Raw genomic sequence first — 15661 nt, forward strand, 5'->3', positions numbered from 1 at the left:
GTTGATACGAGTCCCACCCCGAACACGTCTATGTGATAATATTCAGTAATAGTGAGAGCGCCACCTAGTGGTGAAAGGAAATGTCATTTTTTATACTTCCATGTTCTACTTCTAGCAGGTTGATCAGATCCAGCTGAAATTTAGTCAGGAAATGCAAAACATGTTGTTTATTAAATTTTTATGATTGTGGTGAGTTTTTGCTAAAGGTCGTGTCCGTGGCGTGGCAATAAATTTTGATGTACCGCCAGAACACACAAATTTGCTATAACTTGAGTGTACATTGTCTAATCGGCTCCAAACTTCACTGGTCTGGTCCCGCCCTGAACACATCTGCGTGATAATATTCACGGATAGTGAGAGCACCACCTAGTGGTGAAATTCAGCCACGTTGAATTTCATAGTGATTTTCAGAACTCCTCCTAGAGAATTTATCGGATCTGCTTCAAAATTGGTCAGTACAGTCAAAAAACATTGCTGATTAAAAGTTGTGCCATTTGTGACTGTATGTTGAAGGGCGTGTCCGTGGCGTGCCGTCAAAGTTGGCCAGGTTGAATCGAATGTCAAACTGTGATGCCATTTCCGGCAATTTCAGGGCTTCTATTTTAACTAACTCCTCCTAGTGAACTGATCAGAATAACTTCAAATTGGTAATACAGTGCAGAAACATTCAGGATGTTACGTTATTAAAATCTTTATATCAGTAAATCAGCCTTGACATGACAATGGAAACCCTAACCCTACTGCTAACCCTACTGCAGTACAGATTCTCCATTTGTACCCAAACTTCACGTTTGTTAAGAGCCCTGGCCTAGACCCATCTAAGTGCCAAATATTCATGTTGCGGTCTGCACATGTTACACTTGCACGTGACGCGGCTGCAGCACACCCCGAGTTGCGTGGAGTGCGAAGGCCCGTTCATCGCTGCTTGTAGCTTTAATTACTGATTGAAACTCAAACACACTAAGTCAGCAACATAGTTAAAGGCAGCAATGAATAAACAGTGAACAGCCTCTGCACAAGATCAGAGGTATGTTGGTGTGGGAAGGTCACCATGTGGTAGGACTAACTGCTTTTTTTGTATTCAAAGTGCAACCACAGTGTGGTTAAACATACCTCTATTGTAGGATTGCTTCTGTTGGTAGCCACCTTTCTGATCTGTAATGCAAAGAAACAACCACTTATTATTGCTTTTCTTAGAAAGCAGTATTCAACCTTTAATAGCAAAGGGGGCACAATGATGAGATTTTTTCGAGATTGTAAAAGATACAGGAAAAGAATAACGTGACTCGTGGTCACTGACACACAGGCTGGATGTGAACATGCCAACATATACGTATTGATGGCATACAGTAAAGTATTGTTTACCTCTGTTGAAGTAGCCTCCATAGACGCCCTGTTTGAGGTCAAAGACACGCTCATTATTCTCCACCAAGCTGCCCAGTTTCTCAGCGAGCTGCAGGGCCATGTTCTGCAGGGAGGTGGGCTCTGTGCGGTGCATCACCACGGTCTGTGTGGGCTGGTCGAGTGATGCCTGTTGGCAACGGGACGGAAAACATTTAAAACACAAACAAACAAAAAAAAAAACCGTGTACATGTAAAGATACAACATAATTCATCATTCAAATTTAGTCCAACAGAACAGAGAAACTTACCATCAGCTCCTCGTTGATGATCATCTTGCTGATGATGCTGTGAACTGTGGGTATCTCCAACTCAAACATCTCAGATAGTGTCCCCATGCTGGAGGACAGACACAAAAACTTTAACAACCATATTTTCCCTCAGTAAAATTTAGGTTAAGCTTTTCGTGATCTTTTGTGATTTGCATTAACACCAGTAGGCAGAGCGCCTGATTAGAGCCGTTTCTGGTCCAAGCGGATACACAGCGGTCTACACAAAGCAGTGCTCGAGTAGTGACTGGCACTAGGTCTGTTTAAAAATGCTGCATGTTGTGCTTACCTGATGGAGTCGTAAACACTGCTATACGTGAACAGGTAAGTCCTCAGTGACTCCTCTTGGATTTTCCTATAAAAAAGAAAATTAAAATGATATAAGGCATTATGTAAGGCAACACGATGAATTAATATATGTTAATAACTGCCACATTAAATTGAAATGTGAAATAATCTGAAAAATGTTCACTAGTGTATGAAAAGTTTTAATTCCGCACATCATTAAGACACAACTTGTAAAACTATTTGAAAATAAATTCACTGATGGATGATAATGGTGTATGCTAACCTGACAAGCATCTCGCGCACTCGCTGCGTCTCAGGAAACAGATCCCAGACCTTACTGTTCATCTTCTCATTGATGATGAATGAGTGGCAGGTACGCCAGTCTCCCATCTTCATGGCCTTGCTGGCTGCCACCACGTGCTCCCTCATGCTCTCTGGGGGTCCTGGAGGACAAACAGAAAGCTACAGTTATCCTCTCTGGATTAAACTTGCTGGTGTAAAGACTTAAGTGACAGGTTGCGTACCCAGCAATGGCTGTCTCTCTCCCACTCTGAGCTGATGGTGGAACTGCTTGCTGATCATCCTGCGGCGGGCATCAAACTCATGGGCAGCCATGTAGGGGATTTCCAGCAGCATGGCAGACACCAGGTACACACACTCTAGAAGCTCCAGGTTGATGTGCATGTGGAATGGCACCTGTGAGGGAGGTTAAAGCAATGTTAGGATTTTGTGCAACCTGACATCAAGTTCTTGAAGTATTCAGTTAAGTTAAGTAAGTTTGCAGCTAGTAGCAATCTTACTATTTCTGTTACCTGAGGCAATTGGGGCCTTTCTCACTATTGCATTACAAAAACAACTAAACAAGACTAAGAGTCCACAGCCACGCTAACGGCTCTGAGGCTGTACCTGAGCACTGGGATGCTTTGAGTCAAGTTATCACAGTTGATTGTGAGGGGGACAAGAAAGTGTGAAGCAATGTCAACCTCAACGTGGTGCTAGAGGAAGGTCAGGGATCAGTCAGCAGGGTTCATCCTCTGGGGACCATTAATGTCTGTACTAAATTTCATGCCAGTAGTTGTTAAGATATTCCCCCCCTCCAGAGCCATGATACCAGCATGGTTGAAATTCAGTCATTCTGCCCAAAAGTGCTCCTGTGTACATCACAATACTTGTGTACGACTTACTTGTCTTCTCTTTTCAATCTTCTCCTGCTCTGCATTCCTCTCCTGCATGTTCCTCATGAGCAGACCCTGACCCAGGAGCTCCTTGGCGCGGCCAGAGGACTGGATGTCCAGCAGGGCATTGTGGGCATCTTTAATCATTCCCTGCCTAAATGCGCAAATCCCAAGTTGCACCATGGTTCTGTTGTACAGGATCTAGACAAGAGAGAAAAAAATAGGTCATTGGTATCAATTTGGGGTTTGTTGTTGCTGTTCTCTTGTGTAGCTTTGTGTCTGTCTGCCTGCCTACCTGTACGGGCGGGTCGGCGTGCTGGATGTTGTCCTGCAGGTGGCTCATCAGCATCAGGTCACGGGCCTGGTACCAGCGTGAGTGCAGAGCGTGGTGGTAGATGTGGCAGAGGATAGCGCAGGTACGGATACGGTCGGTGCGATCCTTGGCGTAGATGAACTTGCAAAGCCGGTCCATGATCACAGCGCTGTCCTCCCCTTCGCTCTCCTCCTGGTCCTGCTCGGACTAAACATCAGACACAAGACTCAGCACATCACACCCACTAAGTAACAAAAATCATGTAAAAGCACTCAAATCCAGATACGCTTCCACTTTTTATTCTGCCCTTTTCTTGATTTAAGTCAATATAATTTGTAGTTTTTTAAAGATTTAGTTTTTTTCATACTGAAGATCTGTTGATGATGGAATATTCCACTTCTGTGCTTTTCTCACCTTGGACTCTGCCTGGAGGCCCAGGCTGCGTCGGTGGGCCTTGTAGTCAAACTTGTAGTAGGTGTGCATGATTCTGCGCAGGTATATGCGGCAAATCTCCTCTGTGCTGCCCTTGGTCTCCATGTAGTTGAGCAGCCGGTCAATGATGCCACACACTCGTCCCTCGTCTTTCAGATTGTCAACATATTCTGGAGGTAGACAAGAAAGCTATGAGTTACCAGGAAAAGATGGAAATGATGCACAAACACACTTCAAAGATTCTTGCACCAACATTCATTTTCCAATATTCTATGATTTACTTTTACATCTAAAATGATAAAACTCATCATTAAAAATAATTCTCACCTTGTGAGTGGGGATCGGTGTTCTGCATGATTTTGGTAAACTCTTCATCCATCCTCTCTACCAGTGTTAAGATGCATCCACGCACCCTGAATGGCTGACAAACACAGATTTTATTGCAATGCCATCTTCTAACAAGACACAACCACAAATTATTATGAATTTTGTGCAGAAGGTAAACGTTTTCCATGTAAGCTATAAATGAGAATAAGGCAGACAAACCAAATAATATAAACATCATAAAAATACAGATACAAAGACACAGTTACAGTGATTCAGTTTTGGTCTTCACAGCAACCAGCAAAAGCAGAAAACAGAAAATGGGATACCTGGTCTGAGATGATCAGATTCTCACTGTCCTCTGCAATGTTCTCCCCGATGAAGATGTTGTTGTGTTCAAAGAGGATGTCCAGCAGCTCATCTATACAGTCCAGACACTTCTTCCACATATCCGGCTAAATGGAAAGTAGAACATATTTTGCTGCATTTAATCGAAAAATCTAACTTTCCAGGAACTAACCCTGAATTTAAAAGCAATTGTAACATTTAGAAAAACCATGGTTCCTACCTTCATGAAGGCTGCCAAGTTAGGGTTGTAGTCATACAGGGAGGCAATGATGTTGAACTTGATCTTGACCATGATACCTTGGCCCAAGTTGTTCTCGGCAGCGATGTTCGCCAGCGCATGGAGAAGTTCGATCTGAGCAGCCCTGTCGGACGGAGAGTGGGATGAGGTCAGAGAAACAACAATGACTGTCTTTGAAAATACTATACAATACATAATGAAACAGGGGAGGGAACGTATGGGAATGTATTATGGGGTGATACCTGTCTGTGCCCTTTTTGCCTCTTGCTTGTAGGATCTCATTGAGCTTCTTCACCACCACTGGTACGTTGATCTCTGTGCCTTTGGCAAACATCTTAGGCTTTTCCTGATTATTGGAAAACATCACATGACATAACAAATATTGATATCACTTGTTGATTCACATTATTTGGTTGTTTCTTTTAATACAATCGGTACTTTACAAGCTCCAAATATAAATGGGTGTACCATCTTTTGTTTTATCTTAATGCAGTACATCTAAACAGGCTTTTTATCAGAATGTTGTCTTTACCTTGACCATAGGGGCGCCTCCCTTCACCTTCTCCCAGCCTCCTTCAACCTCCTCTCCGCCCTCCTCCTCACCCTCCTCCTCCAGCCGCTCTTTCTTCTTGGGCTTCTTCTTCTTAGCAAGCCTCTTTTCACTCTTCTCGCTCTCCTGGGCCCTTTGGAAAGACACAGTGTGTGTTAAGTATACATGCTTGAGCTTCTTTGACTGCTAGGGCTGAAACTTGTCGTTATATTAATTATTAGTTCATCTAGTTATTGATTTCTATTAAATTCTCTTAAATTTTCAATCATCAAAATTGTACATAATTATTAATTAATTATTATTTAAGGAAATTCACAAAGAACAGGCATGTTTTGTTCTCGTGTTTTAGAAAAATAAAAAATAGTTTTAGTTGTAAACCTAAAACTAAGATGTAGCGAGGGAGACTCACTTCTTGAGGAAGACCACAGCCAGGGAAGCGCTCTTTCCCTCCCCTTCATCAGAGCTCTCACTGCCACTGTCTACAGTGTCTGAGCCCCAGTCTTCGTCGTCATCATCATCATCACTAGAAGAGGACTCATCCTGTCAGAGGGAGAAAAAGCCTGCACATTAGCTCGGGCATCCCCTCACACAGTAGTTTGTGAGTACAAGAATTAGGTCTTTTGCAGCAGATTTCTTTTCTCTCTGTAGTAAACTCTCATATTGCACGCTGGCCTCTTACCCCGGATCCCTTGGCAGACTTGAGGAACTTGCTGGCCTCTGAGGAAGGCTCTGGCTTTTTCTTTAAGAAGGATTTAGCTGACACTCCATCTTCGCCCCCCTCTGCATCGCTGTCAGAAGAAGAGCCTTGTAGAAGAAAAAAAAGCATGAATTTTAGAGATGATACTTCTTCAATACCACTGTTATTATGTCTTAACATTGGTCACCTGTGATTTTAATAGACGCATAAAAAAGTTTAAATGTTTGTAAAATTAAAAGTTGCTATGTGGCAAATAGTAAAACCTTTCTTACTTACGATTTTCTGGTTAAAACTAAATTTTTAACGGAATTGAAAACATTTCACCCACCTACTCTAATGTTAGAATGAACAATTTGGAGCTTGTTTTATGTTCTTGTACATTTTATTGAGTTCTTGTGATTTAACACAAAAACGTGTATAAACAGCAAGCTTACCAGAATCCCCTGGCTCCTTCTCCTCCTCTTCATCTGCAGACTCCTGTGGGTTCTAACACAGAAACAGATGACACTGAGTTGACACTTTATCTTTACAGTAACACACATTCACACACAGAAGCTGCCCAGTACAGCCACAGTCTGATCTGCAGCCCAGTGAGCAGTTCCACTGTGTGGTGGCAATGCAGAATGGGCGGCTTGTCCCTCTTTAACAGTCACACAAATATCAATGTTACACATTGAAATACGCTCCAACCACGGACTTCAATCTAGAAGTGTTATAAAAATCTCTTAAACTGTATATTGTCTGTATGTTTTAAAGCACAGGACCAAAGAAAGACCAAAATGTACCTCCTTGTATGCAGCTATTTCCGTTTCGTAATCTCTGTTGTACTTGCGGATCTTCTGACGTAGCGTGCTGAGGGCTTTTGCGTTGTTTTTGTTCATCTTCTTCTTGCCCTCTTTGTCCTCCCAAAGCTGAAAAGAAAATAACCTTAATTAGTTCCACTGAACCAGAAAAGTGGGGTCTATCTGACTGCATTGACAGAGGTTAATGTACTTCCCTTTACCGCGGCTAAAGCAAAACACACAATGTTAAATTACAAAGCTGCTAAATCATAGAGTTGTGTTTCAACTTTGGGCAACTGACCTGGTTCAGGTAGTCCTCCAGGTCGGCCAGAAGACGGATATAGAAGGGTGGAACACCCTCTTTGTCCACTATATTTTTGCTTTTGAGGAAGGCTCGACATAACTGTTCAAACTCCTCCAAACATTTGGCCATGTCTCGAATCTTCATAGCATTGCGGATAGTCTTGATCAGGTTGGTCAACTCCTCAAATCTAAGATTTAATAATGTACACACTCAAAACCAAAAACTAACAAGACAGACAAAGTGTACAGTTTTAAATATATGTTGCTTCAAAAAGAGGGGCCACACCAACCTTTTATCTTTGGCGCTGCGCACCACTCTCTTCGTGTCCTCCTCATCGTCACTAAGAAGCAACGACCTGTGAAAACAATATGGATGTGTGAGATTACTACATAAAGTGGGGTTCGAACCCTGATGATAGGATATATTGTAAGCTGCACTGACTGCTTGAAAGTTGTCCCGGGTGCTTTAGGGGTGATCTCATCGGCGGACGAGGACTCCTCTGACTCACTGTCAGACCCGGTGGCAAAGAAACGAGACATCGTTGAAGGAAGCTGTCAATCTGTAAAGACAAAATTACACATGTGAGGAATGACAAAGAGATTACAGCATCTGTATACATCTGTGCTACATGGAATGGGAACATTTAAACGATGCAGGAAAACAGTTTCACTTCATATTAATAAATCAAAAGTGAATGAACACTCAGTTTTTAATAATTTACTGATGTTGAATCAATTTGTTATTCTCATGAAGGCAAGACTAAAAAACAGGTTTCCACTGTTCAATTAAAGTTGGTTTCTCAATTAAGCTGTATCAATGCCAACACACAACTGGAAAATGTAAAACTGAATTTGATAAACGGTGCTAGAGTTAATGTTTACTGTTATATAATACCAATACAGTTTGTTGGTGGTACGAAACGTTTTATTCAAGCAAACGTCAGCTAATACTGTCACCATGCAACAACCTGCTATAAGAAACTACTGCTTGCTTAAGTTGACTCAATATGAGACTTTGAATTAGTTGAGACATTGTTTAAAGCTTCATTTAGCGTACAGCATGTCTTCATTGACGTCTGTACGTGCTGTGCAACGACAACCTCCACTTAGCCACTACCGCTAACGTTATCTTAGTTATTTAAGTTAGTCAACACTAAACGGGGCAGCTACAGGTCTCACACGGTATAGTCTTTACACAATAAACACACCCAGTAGCCTGTGCGTTAACAAGATACCGTTCATGTTATTTATATCTGATGAAACAACGCGAACACTAACGTGGCGCGGGGTTGTTGCTAAGCTAACGCCCGTAGCACCAGGCCTCACGGCGTGTGTAGCCGGTAAATATAATTCGCCAAAACGACAAATAACCACCCACAGTTTAACCAAATATTGAGGCAGACGCACCTACGTCCTTGTGGAAGTTATCCTGTTGTCTGTCTGTCTGCTTTGAATGGTTATAAAATCCAGTTTTGCTGTATAGCGGCCACAAGTAAAGGCGTGCGACAGCCTTGCCGGGCACTTGCGTCAGGAAAGGAAGTGAGCTGTAGATCAACAAAGCATAAGGATGGCCGACAGCAGAGCTACATACTCTGTGGCGAGGGGTTAGGTCGCCACCCAGCGGCCGAAAATATAAGTTCACCGGACATTATTGGGATAATAATAAAATACAAAGCACAACAAACTCTTTTAAGATAATTCACAGCATATTTATTTCAAACATCTCAGATACATGCATACTTTAAAGACCACATCAAGCATCTCAGAGTAAGAAGCAAGAAGGTGTATACACATACAGTGTCTTCATTTCATCGTTCGTTAATATACTTTAATATTTACACCGGCATTGGGTAAAGTACGGTTTCAGCCTTATTACGAAGCGTCATCGTGTCCTTTCAATGTTCTTTTAAAGCATCTAAAAGTATGTATGGTTCACTTTATAATATATCCAATTTGGGGTGTGGAGTTTTCCTGTGAGCAGTTTATAACAGAGCAGATTTCAATAATATATTAACTGTTAACCCAAAGCCAGCTACTACACCAAAAAATGTCTTAACATACAGTACATCGTGTTAAACAACTGAGTTAAAGGAGTTAAGCTGTGTTAAATATCAGCATATGTATTATTAAAATGCATTTATTGAATTAAAAAATATTTACAGTGTTAAACTGTAACTTAAAAGATTTATAAATGAATGATTGCAGATATTATATTAAGTATTCACACTGGGAATATAACAGGATCAATATTAGCATTCTTCCTCTGGTTTACTGTACTTCAGCAGCTCTGGAAAAAAAAGAAAAGAAAATTACATTAACGGCAACTTCAAAACTCCTAATAAGTAAAAACTCTATTTGCCTAAAAAGAATGAACAAAGTTTAGAAATGATAACAATTCATCACTCTGCAACAACCTAATACTCCAGCTACAACATAATCTGACAGCTGATACCAGGAAATGTAACTTTAAACCAAGCTGGGACCGACCCTTCCTGTTCCCACCTGTTGTGAATACTGAGGGAACTATTTGATGAGCGGAACAGATAATGAAAACTCACCTGAGGGATTGTAAAAAAAACAAAACAAACAAACAAAAAAAAAAAACACTGATATTTCCTGTATTGCAGAACATTGCAGCATGTTTCCTAAATAATTTGCACAGTAACAATCCATACCTTCTTTCAGTCTCCTTATTTCCTCCGATTTCATTTCAAGTTGCTGTTCAAGCGCGACACATTTGGCACAACCTGCAATATAATTTGAATAATTACATTCCTGTAAAATAATCCTCTCTTTCGATTTGATCTATATCAAGACATGGATTAGTGAGTGCGATTGCCTAATTTATAACTTCCCTATAATACTCCTGCTTCCTTATTAGCATTAGTTATTATCCAGAACTGAAATTCTCAAACTGGTCTCTACATCCTACTTTACTTACCTTTCATTGCCGTCATCATTAATGCAAGAACCCTTTGGTCTATTTTAATATTACAATTTATACTCAAGCAGGCACCTCACATCAGAGGTTTGATTGAATTAGCCCTCCAATGGCCTCAGCACTCAACTTACCATGGCTTTGGGGTTTAGGTGGCAGAGCTCTATTGCTGGTTACAGGCTGCTTCAGAGCTCTGACTCTGCTAACAGCACTGCAAGATGCTGATGTTTCAGCGGTGCTGGCTGGCACTGCAACATCTGAAAACGTAAAAGATAAAGAGCAGGTAATTCACAGTAAGTCCATCAACACAAATTACACCACAGTTTGGCTTAATTATTCCACATAACAGAACAGTATGATGCAATCCCACCCTACCATCTCTCGGGGTTTTAGCTGGCAAAGCTCTCTGACTGGTTGCGGGACGTTTCAGGTTTTTGGCTCGGGTTGCTGCATCACAGGAAGATGTTGAAGCTTCAGCACCACCAGGTGGTAAAGGAGCATCTGAAAGGATGAGATAAAAGTGTGAGGCAAGTAAGTTATGCACATTTAGTGAGCTCAGAAAAGTCCAGTTTTTGAACACCATCACAATAACTGCTGTCAGTTCGTTTTTGTGCAAATACTAACCATGCCTGTCAAAAAAATGCAAAAGAAAATAGCTGTATAAATACAGCGTTCCTTTCGCAGCAAATCTGTATTTACCCATTTTTTTCCTCTTAGCTATTGGCAAAGCTTCACCTCTGGTTAAAGGATGCTTCTTTGCTTGCACAATCTTCGTCGCAGGGTGAGTAGCTGCTTGCATAAAAATAGGGAGAGAAAAAAAAGACACACAAAAACATTCAAATTAATGACCATTAAAGATGTTACACAAGACAGCAAACAATACTTCACACAAACACTCATACAAACACATAGTCCTCAGTAATGGCAAAATTGAAACAAAACTAAATAATAAAACAATATACATATTGGTTGGGCAGGTAAAGATGTAGCCACAAAGTCTTGCTAGATGTTCCTTTTGATTTTTGTTTGTTTACTTGTTTATTGTTGGGGCTCAAATTACAACTGTATAGGAATATTGTATGTACAGCGAGACCCAATTTAAACTCTTAACTGTCAAATGCATGTATATTTCTTTTTTATATTTATGACTGAATATCAGAACAGTCTGACCACTGTGTGAGTACCTGTAGGTCCACGGAGTTTGTCAGTGCTGGAAGAAGCTGGTGCGTGGCTTCTTGCTGATGGCGGCCTGAGGCCTGCTGCAGCTCTCTGGATGCCTGACGGGATGCCACTCAACTGCGGTTTCCGCATGCCAGAATTGGGCTGCTTGGATCCTAATGTCAAAGAGGGAGGACAGTGTGGATAATGGATACTGTGCACACAAACACCTCCCATTCAGTGGGCATTATTCATAGCTAAAAGTATGACTGAATAATGGGGGGGGGGGACGTAAAATAAAACAAGAAACAAATGATAACATTAGCTCTTAGAGAGTGCATGGATGCTTACGATTCTCACCCCATATTTTTAATAATTCACCCTCAACATTTATGAAGAACAAAACTGCAATCTACCAAGCTCTTTCTAAAAACAGAATACACACTGCCTACCTGTTGTTGTAGCACGTAGGTTGTAGGAGGTTGATATTCCTGCAGTCTTTAAACACACAAAAACAAAGGAAGTCATCAATACAGAGTCAATGCTTATGTTTAGTGGTCTGGTCTCACTTGTTTTTTTTATAAGTAGTTTTAACAGATGAAATATTCATTTGATATATTTCATTAAAGAGAATGTGCTGCCAACATGTTGTACACAACAGATTACACAGAAGACATTAAACATTCAAAATCCTACCGCTTGGGATGCATCAGAATTTCTTAAAGCCTCGGCCTGGGTTCTTTGTCTCGTCATGGGCAGGCCTGATGTCAGCAGCTCAAACCTTCCTGGAAGTATGGAGGCTGGCTTGTACTTCAACAACTGGGATGCCGGTTTCAAAGGAGGCAAAACGGATTTAGCAGCAGTTTGCGTCAAGAAGGTTTTTCGGTCACAGACGATGTTTGATGGAACGTCTGATGGCGCCTGACCATCTGGCTTACTGGGACCGTCCCCGTACAGTTTTTTCTGTGCCCCTATGGTTTTGCGCTCTTGTTGTTCATCGTAAAAGTTGAACATTTTGCAGTTAGTCATTGGTGTTGAAGTGATCAAAGCATCTGCCCTTAAATCAAGGGTATCATCCAAATTTAATGTGTAAGCTTTGTCATCCTCTGTATCCATGCTCTGATGGCCTGGAGTATCGGAAAGGCCACATCTCATGGGCAGACCTGATTGGGAATGATCTTTACTCTCACGTCGACCATCTCCAGAAGCTACCTCCACAGCTGGATTAACTTCAAACGTGCCCTCAGGGGTGCCCTCCATCTTGGCATGAGTGTCTGTACTAGCTGTTGTCTCATTGTGTTTTGACAGTTCAAGAGGGTGGACTTCAGAATTGTTGTCTTTGGGGGTACTTGTTGCATTACAGACTTTAGCAGGAGAGGGCTTGTCCGAAGTGTTCTGGTGACTGTCGCTTGAGCTCGTTTCTGACACAGTTATTGTGCCGTTCTGTTTGGAAGGAGATTTAGTATCAAAAGTGTTGTTCTGAAGGCAAAAGGTTGCAGCACCAGCTTGCCCTAAAACAGAACTGCCACTGGATTTTTGAAGAGAATGCTTATCAAACGTGACGTTCTGCACATCACATGAACCACCACTGATAACAGGGGAAGCTTCAGTGGCGTTATTAGAGACTGAGCAAGCCGGATCTCTAGCGTCGTTCTCCACTTTGGGGCTGTTTACATTAGATGGGGCAAGATCCAGTGTCTTATTCTGAGGGCACGGTATTTGAGGGGTAGTGTTTAAATTGGTAGAGGTGCTCAGATTGGACTGCTCGGCAATGGTGAATGTGCCATTTACAGACCCAGCTGGTTTTGAGCTTGGTTCTGGCACCTTGCTGGTCAACTCCGCATCATGGCTGCTGAGTAGCTCTTCATTGTTAACTTCCACGGTGTTAGTGGTCACAACAGGTTCATCGGGAAGCTCAGAGGTGACATTCTTTGAATTAGTGCTACACTGCATGTCAGAAGTAGAGAACTGTGATGCAGCACACTGAACAGACATGTCACTAGAGGAGGTAATGTCATGGGTAACATTAGCAGGGTGGGTACCGAGTGTGTCCTCAGCTGATGTTGAAGGCTGACTATCTTCCAAAACACTGCCCGTAGAAATATCCCGGGTTACTTCCAAGGGAACCTTTGGTACGTTTTCACCCACAGACTTCTCAGCAAATTGTTCACCAAAGGAGCTTATGGTGTGGGTGGCATTGCCATCTAGAGTACTTGACAAATCTTCACTTTCGATCGTGTCCAATGTGCCAGGCTCTGCCACAATCTGTCCACTGAGCTCTGAGGAAGGCACACCGCTTTGCAAACCATCCACCGAGGACACATCCTGTGTGACCTCCATGGAGGATATTTCCACTCCTGGTGAGGACTCTGAATCACGAGTAACATCAAGGAGAGTAATTTCTGGGAAGTACCTGTCATCTAGCCAGCGCAGAGGAGCATCTATGCTCTCAGGGATGTCAACCATTTTGGCATTAGGGTCTTTACTTGTTGTCTCATTATGTTTTAACAGTTGAGAATGGTTTCCTTTAGCATTACAGACCATAGCAGGAGGAGAGGGGTTGTCACCTGAACTTGTTTCCGACACGGTTATTGTGCCATTCTGTTTAGATAGAGATTTTGCATTGAAAGTGTCGTTTTGGGTTGTAGCACTGGCTTCCCCTAAAATAGTACTGCCACTGGATATTTGAAGAGAGGAACTCAACTGGGAAGGCTGGAGAGTGTTAAATGTGCTCTTCACAGATCCAGCTGTTACAGGTGTAGCTGGTACACTGTCAGGGAGAGCTGAATCGTTTCTAGTCAGTTGCATTGTGGCATCACTCGTAACATCGAGAAGGGTAATTTCTGGCAAGTATTCGTCATTCAGCCAGCAGACAGAAGCATTTATGTCACCTAATCGGCCAGAATGACTTCTAGAGGAATCCGAGTTTGGAGGTTGGCTAGAACCTCCGGTTGATTTTTGACAGTTTGTCGTGGTATTGCCAGGAGGAAAAAAGGGAACAGTCAGACGAGGACTGCTTCCATCTCTTAAAGGCTCTGGAGAGGGACATTTATTGCCAATATTTAAGTATTTTAAAATTGGTGTTAGAGCAGACTGGAGACCAGAGAGCCGTGACTTCGTCTTGACTCCACCATTGCTGCTTGTTGGAGCTGGGGTTGAAAAGGTGCAGGTGTCAGAGAGAGGCTCGAATTCTCCACTTGGCTGCGTAGAGGAATCTCCTCCTTGGACCTTGAGCTTTCCAGCTGCAGTGACTCCTGGTGGAATATTTTCACGGCATTCATCAACCTCGTGATATTCCTGACTACATGAGGTTTGCATTGTCTCATTGGCCATGCTAGACAATTTCTCTTGATTTCACACGAGGATAATAGGGTTTATTGTTTGGTTTTTTTGAGGCGGGGCACACTACTCAGACTTCTTCACACATATTTTTTCAGGTGTCTTCTCAGACGCTCGGTGCCTGCAGCCTGCGGATTAAACAATTCAATTAATGCAACATTCTCACTTTTACATTACTGGGTCATGTAAACTAAAGTTGGGCCAATATGCCACAATTATTTCCAGCCCTGAGACTCAAATGTTTGCCATTTTAGTGGCACAAACTACTATAACTTTTAAAACATGTTATGTACAGGCCACTGAGGGTAGTTAGTAAAAATAGCAAGTGGGTACAAATAGACAAATCAAAACACAAACCCTTTTCTATAATCATAAAACAAAGCCAAGTGGAGAGCACATGAGCAGTGTCACCCACTTCTGTCATGTACTTTAGCACTGACAGTACATGATGATCACTGTAGGATGTTGCAGGCTGTTTGACTAAAGTTAATCAACATCTGCTTTCAGTGTAGGTCGGCCGAAAATACATATCTTTAACTACACAACACCAATAACACTGCAACAAGGCAACAGAGAGGGATCACTAACATTTATAGTTACGTTAGTGATGTTATGGTCTAAGCATGAGACACATTTGAAACGAGGCTAAGCTAATGGTAGCTTAGTAACATTGGTTGGTAGAAGGTAAACAACTCGGACTTACCGATGTCAACAGGCACTTCTGGTGGAAGTTTATGTCTGGGGAAATATTTAAAATAGTTTTTCGAGACTCGAGTGTGTTGAATGGAAACACGTATCCACTAACGTCAAGTGAATGTCAAAATAACAGCGAAAAGTTGTGAAATCTCAGCCACGGCAGCGCCGCTCTGGTTCAAATGTCAGTAAACTTCACACTCATTGGATGATTCCAACCAATCACAGCGCAATGCTTCTTCTTCGTGGGTTTTAGAGTGAGTGACCCCCATACAGGGAGCAATACTGCCACCTACTGTCCAGATAAAACCAGCCAGATTTAAATGTAAATACATCCTTCCGTCTTCTGCAAGGTTTCAAATACTCTTTATCAAAATGAGTAGCTCTCTAACTCCATTTGCACTGTTTACTGT

At 42.0% G+C, this 15661-nt stretch overlaps 2 protein-coding genes across 7 annotated transcripts in view; both read right to left on the reverse strand.

Annotated features, from left to right (window-relative positions):
- Positions 1-8676, reverse strand: part of eif3c (eukaryotic translation initiation factor 3, subunit C) — a 9723-nt gene extending 1047 nt beyond the window's left edge. The window contains exons 1-23 of one of the 3 annotated variants that reach the window (XM_035660661.1): positions 8532-8676; positions 7563-7680; positions 7411-7476; positions 7119-7308; positions 6821-6946; positions 6470-6521; positions 6018-6142; positions 5748-5878; positions 5321-5471; positions 5031-5134; positions 4771-4912; positions 4532-4657; positions 4206-4299; positions 3861-4048; positions 3429-3653; positions 3143-3334; positions 2483-2654; positions 2242-2401; positions 1960-2025; positions 1653-1740; positions 1366-1531; positions 1114-1155; positions 101-133 (exon numbers count right to left, since the gene is read on the reverse strand). In XM_035660661.1, the coding sequence (XP_035516554.1) occupies positions 101-133; positions 1114-1155; positions 1366-1531; positions 1653-1740; positions 1960-2025; positions 2242-2401; positions 2483-2654; positions 3143-3334; positions 3429-3653; positions 3861-4048; positions 4206-4299; positions 4532-4657; positions 4771-4912; positions 5031-5134; positions 5321-5471; positions 5748-5878; positions 6018-6142; positions 6470-6521; positions 6821-6946; positions 7119-7308; positions 7411-7476; positions 7563-7660 (2737 nt within the window). In that variant the 5' untranslated portion in view covers positions 7661-7680; positions 8532-8676. Of the gene's footprint in view, positions 1-100; positions 134-1113; positions 1156-1365; positions 1532-1652; positions 1741-1959; positions 2026-2241; positions 2402-2482; positions 2655-3142; positions 3335-3428; positions 3654-3860; positions 4049-4205; positions 4300-4531; positions 4658-4770; positions 4913-5030; positions 5135-5320; positions 5472-5747; positions 5879-6017; positions 6143-6469; positions 6522-6820; positions 6947-7118; positions 7309-7410; positions 7477-7562; positions 7681-8527 lie in introns of all 3 variants that reach the window. The other 2 variants (XM_035660653.1, XM_035660668.1) reach the window with 2 other exon arrangements.
- Positions 8677-8820: 144 nt separating this feature from the next.
- On the reverse strand, positions 8821-15500 carry LOC118327361 (putative GPI-anchored protein pfl2). 4 transcript variants are annotated; one of them, XM_035660715.1, is made up of 9 exons: positions 15259-15500; positions 11913-14683; positions 11669-11714; positions 11243-11392; positions 10794-10847; positions 10434-10559; positions 10193-10315; positions 9796-9867; positions 8821-9407 (listed from the first exon to the last, which is right to left on the reverse strand). In XM_035660715.1, exons 2-9 carry the CDS (start codon positions 14547-14549, stop codon positions 9370-9372), a joined length of 3246 nt encoding a protein of 1081 aa, XP_035516608.1. In that variant the 5' UTR covers positions 14550-14683; positions 15259-15500; the 3' UTR covers positions 8821-9369. The 4 variants fall into 4 exon arrangements, with proteins under 4 accessions (XP_035516608.1, XP_035516591.1, XP_035516599.1 ...); XM_035660698.1 differs by having other exon boundaries at positions 10758-10847; XM_035660706.1 differs by having other exon boundaries at positions 10794-10850.
- Positions 15501-15661: the final 161 nt, after the last annotated feature.

Source organism: Morone saxatilis, unplaced genomic scaffold (genome assembly GCF_004916995.1).
Source record: "Morone saxatilis isolate NCDOM2014 unplaced genomic scaffold, NCSU_SB_2.0 Contig1, whole genome shotgun sequence".
In the NCBI taxonomy this organism is placed as follows: Eukaryota; Metazoa; Chordata; class Actinopteri; family Moronidae; genus Morone; species Morone saxatilis.